We start from the raw sequence: 11,075 nt of genomic DNA, 5'->3' as shown, positions 1-11,075 counted from the left end.
ACCAATTAACAACATATATCTTCTCAAGGCACTTTACAAATTAAATTTAATCAAAAACAGATTTCAAGTCAAGTACATGCATTCACGGTTGAAGATATTAGTTATAATACGCGTGCTGTGACTAGTGACGCTGTCCCCTACCAAATCAGTAATCGACAGTTTTCTCAGATCGCATTCCAGCACAAATCGGAACGGTTAGATCTGCAAGCAAGCATGCAGGTACTGAAGACAGTAATGGTTCCACATAACCATTGCCAATGGGAAAGCCTAAGGTGAGTTGGGGTGTGCTAAACTACGCTGTGTAGGGACTAGAAAAGGGACTTAAACAACAAACCTAAACAGCTCCTGATCTGCTGGTAGTTTTACAGGTCTGTTCTGTTTGTACCAGATCATAGTCTGTGACGATATTATCTACAACCTTAACTCAGTCTACTGAAAGGAAATGTAAAAGAGCACCAAATTATTTGTTTTTGCGTAATAAACAGAAGGCTGGGTAAGAAATGTGGGTAAGAAATGTGAATACAAATAAATCAACTTGTTTTAAAATTGGTCCTCAGTCTGAATCATAGTAAGAGGAACTCCTCCATGTTGCTGATGGTGCTGTGGTGTTATACCTCCTGCATCAGCTGAACTCTCTGCCGCTCCTGCTGCTCTTTGAAGCGCTCCCGCCTTTCGCGCTCAAGGAAACCTTCGCTGAACGGGTTGTTGTCATCAAATTTAACCTGCAGAAGAGGCCGAGATATGAGCATGACAGTGCATGCAGAGCTCCAAATGTAACCTTGAAACCTTTTGTGAGCCAAACAACAAGCAGTTAAAAACTAAGTTGATGTCGCAGCACTCAGAAAAACCTTGACCACTTTTGGCTTTAAAATACTGTTGTGGGGATTTAGAGCATCTATCCTAGGGGTTCTCTCCATAGGTCAGAACAATAAGATGTTACACAACAGGTTTTGTTTGAAAGTATTTAGTCCATATAGTTTTGTTTTATGATGAAGATCTGTGAGGTTTCTCTATGCTTTAATTACTCAGACTAAAACAGTCAGAGTTACCTGAGGTTGGGGTGTGGCTCCGTCCCCTGAAGCTCCATGGGACCCCACTAAGGGGCCCTGAGGTTCCATAGTGAAATCTGGTGTTGGAGCTGTGAGGACAGGCCTCATGGATGGAGGGGTCTGGATGTGTGTGGGACCCTGGGGGTTGTTAGGCAGGGTGGGTGGCAACTGGGATGTAAGATATGGAGGTATCCTCTGACTCATGGGCCCTGGAGGACCAGACCCTGGAGTCCAGCCAGGGATGTTTGGAGGTTGGACCGGGGTTGGGTCGCCTGTGTGGAACTTTGAAGGGACCATGGTTTGTCCCAGGGGATTCTGGGTGGGGATCTGCAGTATCCTTTGCTGTTGTTTGGTCCTGTAGTCTTCAATAAGTTCAGTGTGGTCCTTCTGCTGCTTCCGGATCTGAACAAAAAAAGAAAAAACAAGTTATACATTGAGACACCTACTGGGTCTAACAGAGCCAAACAGTCAGACTGAGTCAAAGTCCAAAGGCACACAGCCTAATGAGGATAAACAGAAACTGGGTCACACAGACTCACAGAGTAAAATACCCACACCAATTCACAGAATCAAACCGACTCACACACCAAATCACAAATTAGTCACACTGTCTACCTGTTGCTCAAGAGTCTGAGTCACACACTACACTTAGCCAAGTCAGTCAAACGAGTCGCACTCGGTCAAACAAAGGTCAAACCAAGTTACGCAGTTATACAGAGTTGAACCGAGTCATACATATTCCAATCAAGTTAAACAGTCACGTACAGCCAAACGATGTCGCACAACGAGTCACCCATTAAGTCTAAGCTGCGTACCTGCTCCAGCTGTTTCTGGACTGCCCCCTGCTGCTCACTGATGCACCGCAGCTGAGCAGCATCCTCTTCAGCAAAGGCTCGGCCTGCCCTCTTGGCCGATCTCTGCTTAGCTGACATAGCCTTTTTGGCTTTGCGGTGAACTGCAATCTGGTCCTCCAAGAGCCGTTGTTGCATCTGCAGGAGCTGTTGCGTCTCCCCGAGCCACTCCTCGTACTGTTGCCTTTGAGACTCATCTGAAAGAACACATTTTGGGAATGAAAAGTTGGATCTGCCCAGTGTTTAAGACCTTCAGTATTCAGTTAAACTTGCAGGTTTTATGTTTTAAATCTTGTGATAGTAACCCAATAGCTGATTAATTTAAGATATAATTAAAAATACACATGCAGGAGTTTCAATAAATAGGGCAAAATGACCCCAAATGTATACACAAACAACCATCTCCTGACAAGTTCATATTACCTATTCACATGGCTCTATGGACAAGAATTTCACTTTCCTGGGGCTTTACTTTTAAGGGTAAAGTGTCCTGGTCTGAGGTTCGACTTTTCAGATTTCCCCGGTATTGTTAAGCAGGCAGGGTTGTGTGCATCGAGGCTTGGCACCAGCAGCTGCAGTAATGGTGCAGGTAAGTGTACAAATGTAGTGTTTGTATACCATTAATGTGTCACAAAAAGTAGTTTTAATATGTTTTAAGCGATAAAGTAGACCTCAAAACTTAATCTGTGCAGTCAGGTTTTTATGAATGAGGCTACTTTGAAATGTTCTTTCTGAGTTTTCGGAGCAGCGGAGCGCCACTTCCAGGCTGGTCCGGCTGATAGGCTAAGCTAAGCTAACCAAACCAGGCTGTTGGATCTTGGCATGATCTCAGCCCGGCACTCTGGGATTTCCCGCTACCTGTTATCTGTCTCTGGTGGCTGAAAGTGAATATAAAACGTTTAGTAGGTATGTTGGGAATCAACGGAAGTACCAGAGAATAAAACTGAATATTTGTGGCCAGAAATGTTTCACATTTAAGTTATTTTGGTATTAATTATTAACCGTTTTGCCACAGTTCTGTAAGACAACTATTTTAATGCAGTACCGATGATTGTGCACTTTAGGCGACTGTGGCTCAGTAGGAAGAGTAGTCGTCTTGCAATCAGAAGGTTGTGGGTTCGATTCCAGCTTCCTCCTGCCATATGTCGATGTGCCCCTGGGCAAGGCACTTAACCTCAAGTTGCCTACCGATCTGCGTATCGGTGTATGAATGTGTGAGCGTTAGTGAGTGTGATTGGGTGAATGTGGCGCTAGTGTAAAACGCTTTGAGCGGTCTGTATGACTGGAAAAGCGCTATATAAGTTCAGGGGAGAGGGACGTCTGGGTATCTCTACTGAGTCTGTTGCTCCAGTCCTGGATGAAGCGGAAGATGACGAGTACAAGTTTTATGCAGACGGGTCTGCAGGAAGAGAGACCACAGTTCCAGGTTTGGATTTCCAGAAGTTCAGTGATCTTCATCCCCATGTCCTGCCATTCTCTGCTATACCCTCAATGAATCTTCTATTTCATATAAATATTTGTTGGGAGCTACGGAGCTCCCAACAGTTGATGTTTATTTTCCCTTTGCAATCTGTGATCATTAGCGCAGCATCTGGTGTGTTATTTATATACAAGGAAATACATTTTGATACGTTATGTACTCACTGATTAAGAAGAGTGATGACATTATTTGTAGTGGCTATGTGGCAAAAGTAAAGAACATGAAGCACTACCGCTAGAGTCCAACATAATTGAAGATAAAAGCACAGCAAAAGATGAACAGCATGAGCTAAAAGCCGTTTATTTGTTGATGGGCTTAGCCTTCATTTACGAGATACTTAAGAGTGAATATTGCTGGTTAAACAATTGTTTTAGTTAGTATGGTTTTCCTTTTTTACACCAAAACTTCTACTTTGGAAGCCGTCATTCGCCTTTATTTTCAATAAGTGTTTTTTTTGTTTACAGCTCAGTTGAAATAACATTTTTGGACCAACTTAATAATAATAAACTTCATTAAAACATGAATAAACGTTTCCTATTTAAAATAACTCTAATTCTAAATAAACTAAAATTCAGTTCTTTGTAGCCAAGTTTTTAAACTCAAACCTATTTACTTAACCAATTGCTAACATTGAAAAGATCACTTTTACTTTTGTAAACTGTAAAAACAGCATGTAGGATTTAGATTCTTTTGTAAAGCTAAAATGTTTGTATTTCATGCAGCTTCAAACCTCACATTTATACATAAAACATCAAGTAATTGAAGCTTAAATGCATTAATCACTGATTTACTTGTACTGCAGTAGCGTCATCAGTAAGGATAAACTGCCCCTTCACAAAATTAAAAAAATGTTCAAGTTTTTTCATACTTCAAACTTGAGACTTAAAGTGTGTAATACCTGTAAAAGACAGCCAGCGTTTAACTAATACGCCTCAATAATTTTTAAGTTAATATGAAATGTTTTATTTATCATCTGTTTTTGTACTTAAAACCAAAGGTGATGTTTGAATTTATTTTGCATTTTAAGCAATAAAATGTTATGTAAAAACTAATTGAATTTGAACTTGCATTTTCTTTTACATATACTTCTACTGTAAAGCAAAACAGAATTTTTTATTCCATTACTCGATTAATTGTCAGAATACTCAATAGAATACTCGATTACTAAAATAATCGTTTGCCCGACCCTATTTGCATACATGTAGAATTGTTTATTATGCGTCTCTGGTGTGTATCGTTATTGTTCTCACATCAATACACAGGCCCCGCCGTTCTCTCTAGGCGTCTTCAACTTGCCCATACCTATTAAAATGAAGCTGCTCACATTTTCATGGTCAGTTCATTATTGACACATCTGAACTCTTGCATGAAAAAGGGCATACGCTATGTTTTTGTTTACGAGCCCCTTCAAGGTGCTCCTCATGGTTTCACCTAAATAAAGAAGCCTGATGGCTTTAGGCTGAGGAACTCATCAACTAGGTTGGTGATCAGTGATCAATGATGCAAGTTTGTTTTAGGGAAAAAAGATGCGGTGGATCGGAATAATTGGTTAGATAGTGTGGGACTGTAGAAAGAACATCGTTCCTGATCTGAGCCCAGACCGGAGACAGCATGGGATCACTGAATCAACAAGGAAATGTCCTGGACTGAATCTCCAGCAATCAGTAGGCCTGATGTTCTCTCTAGATCGTTTGGGAGCAGATATTAGCTGCTCGGTAATAAAAAAAAAGAGGAGGTCCCACATTCCTCATGGATTTCTCTAATTGTGTTTTATATACTCAGGAACATTTTACATTTCAAAACGTAAAATGGGATCTAGGGTCAATTATATATAATATTATATATAATATTCATTTTAACTGAATACATGTGGCCCTCCCAGGTTGAGGTAAAAGAGTGAACTATAAAACGATTTCTGGAAGGACATTGTCATTTTTTCCTTTTGTGATTGGTAAACAGGTAAACTGGTCTTTGGCTGTTTAAAGAAGAGCTCCCATGGGTGCAGTTTAAGCTGTTCTCCATTTAAAGTAAATGTTTTTAATACATTTTGTTTGTAAGTCAAGAAATAACCAAACCAGGTAGAAACTGAAATCAGAGGTGTTACAAAAACATGGAGATTCTGAAATGTCCATCCATCACCTGCTTATCCACGATAGGGTTGTGGGGGTGACAGGTCTGGGAGGAAAAAGTGGGACGTCCCAGGAAAACCTCAACAAGAGATCATCCTGATTAAAATGACCACCTCAATAGTTTCCTTTGAATGTAGAGGAGCAGCAGCTCTGTGTCAAGCTCCACCAGTGGGACTGACTAATCACTGTAGGATTGAGTCCCATCACTGCACAGAAGAAGCTAATTTTAACTGCTTCTTTCACTATGACAGAGCAGAGCAGCGGCCACATGGCTGCAGATGAGGCCCCGAATCAGCTATTTATCTCCCACTGAATCTCACCATTGATCATGAACAAGATACTTGTGGAGGATACTTCAACTCCTCCACTTGAAAAAGACCTTGACATTCGACCTAGAGGGACCGGTTCACCTAAAACAGCCTTACACTTAGAACTGACTCTCATCCCAGCTGGTTGCAAATCATAAATACAGAGTAAAATATATTTTTTTTTATAAATTCATTTTAAAATGACATTTAATTATTGAATTTAATGATTTAAATACTATATTTATTTAATTGACACAATTGTTTAATTGTGCATTTCATAATTTAATAATATATTCAGTTCTTTAATGCATTAAATAAATAATTTATGGCACATTTATAGATTTCATGATATATTAATTTATTTAATCGTGTCCCTTTTGGCCCTCCACACTCCTAAGGGGTCACATCACAATGACTCTGAAAATCATCTTGCGACCCCCCACTTGGGTGTCCTGCGACACCTGGGGGGTCCCGACCCCCACTTTGGAAACCCCTGGTTTAAAGAACAGCATTATCTGCAAAAAGCAAACATGAGACCCCAATGTCTCTGAACCAGACACCCTCCTTTTCAAGCCACACAGGTACTCAGTATTTATGAAACAGCCCCCACAAAATACCTTAGGGGACAGCCATAATCATTCCCCAGATCCAATACAATGAATGTGAACTGTACAGTCAAACCGGCCCCCGGTCAATAATTTAGCACTGCTCCTTCCCAGGTTTTGACAATCAGTTGGTGTCTCCTTTCCTCCAAATCAGAGTAAACCATTCCTGGGAGACAGAGATGTGTTATCCCTCGATAGCTGATAGATGGATAGTTTGGCTTCTTCAAACACACAAGCTTCAGGCCCTCTGGACACCCAGTGCCCTTGTTTTTTTTATTCAGAAGTCCTCCGAACCAAGCAAGCACCCACCCTAAAGGTTTTTTTTTAAGCTTGACTGTTTCAATTACCATTGGTGTCCAGTAATGTGTCCTTCGGTTGCCCTGCAGATGGCACCAATGACATTCACGCCCCTGCCCCTGGAAGCTGCATATCCAATGGCAGCTCTGAAAATAGAGCAATTCAGACTCCATGGCCCTGACGTCCCCTGGTACGTAAAAGAAACTTGCTTGATTCAGAATAATGCTACAGGTGTGATGATACTGTGACAGCCTGATTTCTCTCCTTTTAAGCCTGAACTGCACACAAGCTTATGGCCACACCCCACTTGTTCTCGTGAAGTCAGCATCTAACCCCGGACTTCTGTGGGGGCGCCCAGCTGTCATTTTTAAGAAAAGAATTTCAGGAAAGATCTGTCGACTCCATTTAGTCTCATTTAAGCAATTAAACCCTACGCAACAGTCAAATCTGCAGCTAGTTTAAATCTCGTTCAGGAGGCCCCCCTGTGAGGAGCTGAACACCGTTTAGGGGGAGTCAGTGGATCTTTCCACCCTAGGAAAGTAGCAGTGACATAATGGATGATAACAGCTGACAGAAGATCATATCTGCTTGCCCTTTTTAGAAAATGACAGCGGGCCTCACATCCCTGGAACTGCTGATCCAAATAAATGTAGAATCTGAGCGCGCTGACTCAACAGAAGGCAAGTGGCGCGTGACCTTAAGTTTGTGTGCAGTGCATGTTTAAATATGGCAATCACGTTGTCACAATATGATTACAGCATTGATTGTCAACCTTTGACCCAAAGTGGCTTGGTAACTAGTACTAGCACCTTGTGCTTACAAATTGTGTTAGTTATGGACTCTACACACCTAGCACAGAAGTCCAATTACTAAACAACACAACTGATTCAGATTAGGGAGGCAGTTGCCACCATCATTGTCCACACGGGCACTGAAGCTCCCCAGGAACAACACCATATCCAAATGGCACCCCTTCCAGGACACATCCAGAAAATGGGTAATCTGCTATTCATCTGCTGTGCATAAGCACAGATAGTCAGAACATTCCCCTGGTGACCCTTTCACTTTCTGGGCAAATGTCCGACACCAAGGTCATGAGCCTGGGGGTTCTGTGTATTGCAAACTCGTCTGATGCAGGTCAGATCCCATACCCTCTATAGATATTGGATTGCAGAGTCTAAACTGTGTGTCTATGTCAGACTATGTAACTCGTATCAATCAACCTCACACCAGATCTGGTTCATTTCCCGTTAATTGACGTTCCACATCCCACAAATGTATCTAGTTATTAAAAACCAGGCGTGGAGGAGCATCTATAAGTGGAGCACCCGGGAAAACACTACAAGGCAAATCATTTTTACCAACTCAGTAAAACGTTGTGAAATTATTAAATCAATTGATTTGTGCTCTGATGCTCACTGATGAGGCCGGGGCCAAAGCTGGGGGGGGTTCGTCGTACAAGCTGAGGGTTCAACTTCCCATCCTGACAGAAAAAAAACAAAGATGTTTAGTTTCCAGAGGACTATGATTAAGATGATGGGACCTGTTGGGTAATTGCCGAGGAGCTACGTACTTGTCCTAGGAGGTGAGGAGACTGAGGAGTTAACTCAGGGCCCGGGGTCCCTGGAGTCTGCTGGAATCTGTGTTAATAGAGGATACAATAAGAAATAGAGTCCACAATACAAATACCAAACCCTGGAAGGTTCTGATGAAATTATTCAGTACCTGTTGATGACTATTGGGTTCAGGCCCAGGTTCCCCTGACTCATCACTCTGTTGATACCTTTCAGAGCCTGCATCTTGGCCTTCATGATCGGGTCAGAGATGGACTCGCAACCTGTAGAACACAGAATCACAGAGTTCTAAAGGTTCAGGGACTATAAACTCACCACACTGACTCCTGAATGTCCAGACATCAACTAATCATAGTAACTCCTAAAAGTTCAGAGATTAAACTAACCACACCCCTGAAGGTTCTGAGGGTAAACTAACCACACAGTGCTGAAGATTTTTAGGCTAACCAGACAGCAATCCTGTCATGGAGCAAATTGGCTCGACGGTCAGATTCTGGTTCAAGTTCTGCTTGGGTATTGGTGATGAATCCAGTCAGTGTAGAGTTTGAGACGTCTGATTTGCTGGTCTTTTATAGTTTATAGCCTATATGGTCTGATGGATTCTAGTCTTACCTAGGTTGGAGAATCCAGACTCAGAACCAGACCTCTGTCGGATCAGGGCCTGCATCTGCTTCTGCTGCTGTTGCTCTTGCCGTTCTTGGTCCAGCAGGTCCTGCAGGAGGAGCGGCTGCTCTTCCAGCAGCAGAGGCCTTGTCTTGTTTTGGTTCTCCACTGGAACCTGGTGTTCAAGAAAGCTGACAGAGCTCACACCCTGGGTTTCAGTGCCTGGATGGGGAGGCTGATTCTGGGGGTTCAGAGGTTGAGGCTGAGGAGGATGGCTTGACTGAATTTGAGGCATTGTGGGGGAACTCTGAGGAGTCGGACCCGAAGGAATCGGGCACTGACGTTGGAGGATAGGTGTGGATCCAAATGGTCTCTGGTGATGCTTAAATACAGATGGCTCCCCTAGTGAAGGAGGAGAGACTCGTCATCATGGATATATACTTCATCACTTGAAGCGGTGGTGTTTATTGTGTATATGTGTGTGTGTGTGTTTGTGTGGGGGTTACCTTGAGACATTAGGCGGTGAACAGAGGACAGAGTTTGCTCTTGGTCTGGGACAACTGGAGCAGGGCCTGAAACAGCACCAGAGCCCTCCAGCTTTGTCTGGAGAGAAATTAAATTAGAAATAAATCATCTGTTCTGTGACTGGTCCAAAATTATAAAGCAGTCAATGATCTACCTTGTTCATAAAGGCAGATGGAGCTCCTGGAGGTCTACTGGTAGCCAAAGGAAGAGGTGCTGGCGTATCTGCTTCAGCCTTCTTAGCTTCCTTCACTTCCTGTTTTGCACGGCATGGAAAATTGGCAGGGCCATCAGGTTTCCTGAAGGCTCGGCCCCCCTCCCGGTCCTCTGCTGGCTCCCCTAGGTCCAGCTCCTCATTGAACATGTCTTTTTTGTCCTCCAAGTTGAGCTCTGGGTCAGCATAGGCAATCAGGTCGAATTTACCGGTCAGAAGAAAGTCGTCCAGATGTAAATCATTAGGACCCAGGTCCAGGTCTTCTTTACCTACAATAGAACCAGTCGGACTGATTTTTTGTAACAAGCAGACAGAGTAAACATCAAAGGGAAACTGATTTTGAGCATCAGGCTCCAGCCTGCAGGCTCATACCATCCTCCGGGTCCAGGTTCAGATTTAAGTCCACCAGGTCCTTGACCTCAACATCTTCTAGGTCCTTGACGGCCGAGTCCTCTCCTTCCAGGTGCTGCTCAATCCCATCAGACCTGGGGAGTGCAGCCTCACCGGGACCCAGGTGCTGCTGGTCCAGTTCCACAGTTTGCTGGTCCAACCCTGCCTCTCCCATCTTAACTGAGCCAGGACGTGCTGCAGAAGACTTGTTGGGGTCTCTGGTGGGCATCTGCATGGCCTCCTGTGGCTCTGGGGGTGTTGGCAGGGGGAACGGCAGCCTCAGACGATTCTCTGCGGCATGGTGCCGGAGCTCGATGTAAGGCATGATGCCATGCTGCTGAGGGGGCTGAGACCGTGGGACGATGAGCTGGGGGACACCTATGAGAGTCAAAGATGGGTAGACATGAACCAAGACCTTTCCAGAGTTGAACAGGTTCTTATTCAGTCATCAGTTCAGACCTGGCATCACTGGTCCGGCAAGGTTGGGATGCATCAGTGACCGAATTCCAGTGAATGCTGCAGGCACCGATCTCAACTGGCCCAGGTTTCCCTGTTCTAGGGATGGACGAACTGAGGGGTCCTGAAGGCCTACTGGAGTTCCCTGAGACACACCAAACCTGGAAAAAGGAAAAGAAACTGTAACAGAAACAGATCCGACAGTCAAATAATCTGGATCTAGTTCTGTTGTTTTATACCTCACAGCTTGTCCTCTCACACAATGATCTCTACGGAGGTTGTGTCTAGGGATGGGAGCCTCCCCTGAAGTGAAGCCACTCATCTGCTCGCCTGTGAGACGTCCAGTAAACCCGGGAGCAGGAGGCCTCACTGTCCCAGGGTATGGCGGGGGAGGGCGTCCAAACGGGTCTGCATGAGGAATGGTGGACAAGTCCTCAGAGGGCCAGCTGTGAAGAGGAGTGCCAGAACCACCAGGTCCTGAGGTGGGTTCCAGCAGACCTTTCTCTTGCCGTAGGGCGATCTTTTGGTTCTGCTGGTTCCTGAGGATGCGCTGTCGAAGCCACAGACGCTACACAGGACGACCACAGAGGAACATCA

At 44.0% G+C, this 11,075-nt stretch overlaps 1 protein-coding gene across 2 annotated transcripts in view; it reads right to left on the bottom strand.

Annotated features, from left to right (window-relative positions):
- Positions 1-11,075, bottom strand: part of kmt2ca (lysine (K)-specific methyltransferase 2Ca) — a 106,250-nt gene that overhangs the window by 26,336 nt on the left and 68,839 nt on the right. For both annotated transcript variants that reach the window (XM_047350429.1, XM_047350430.1), the window contains exons 41-52: positions 10,718-11,046; positions 10,482-10,639; positions 10,005-10,400; positions 9,576-9,901; positions 9,403-9,499; positions 8,906-9,298; positions 8,445-8,556; positions 8,293-8,359; positions 8,139-8,202; positions 1,865-2,097; positions 1,050-1,451; positions 615-722 (exon numbers count right to left, since the gene is read on the bottom strand). In XM_047350429.1, the coding sequence (XP_047206385.1) occupies positions 615-722; positions 1,050-1,451; positions 1,865-2,097; positions 8,139-8,202; positions 8,293-8,359; positions 8,445-8,556; positions 8,906-9,298; positions 9,403-9,499; positions 9,576-9,901; positions 10,005-10,400; positions 10,482-10,639; positions 10,718-11,046 (2,685 nt within the window). The remainder of the gene's footprint in view (positions 1-614; positions 723-1,049; positions 1,452-1,864; positions 2,098-8,138; positions 8,203-8,292; positions 8,360-8,444; positions 8,557-8,905; positions 9,299-9,402; positions 9,500-9,575; positions 9,902-10,004; positions 10,401-10,481; positions 10,640-10,717; positions 11,047-11,075) is intronic.

The sequence above is a fragment of the Girardinichthys multiradiatus genome, chromosome 21, assembly GCF_021462225.1.
Source record: "Girardinichthys multiradiatus isolate DD_20200921_A chromosome 21, DD_fGirMul_XY1, whole genome shotgun sequence".
Classification (NCBI taxonomy): domain Eukaryota; kingdom Metazoa; phylum Chordata; class Actinopteri; order Cyprinodontiformes; family Goodeidae; genus Girardinichthys; species Girardinichthys multiradiatus.
Note: the sequence above shows the minus strand (reverse complement) of the source record. Positions and strands in the feature narration are given on the sequence as shown.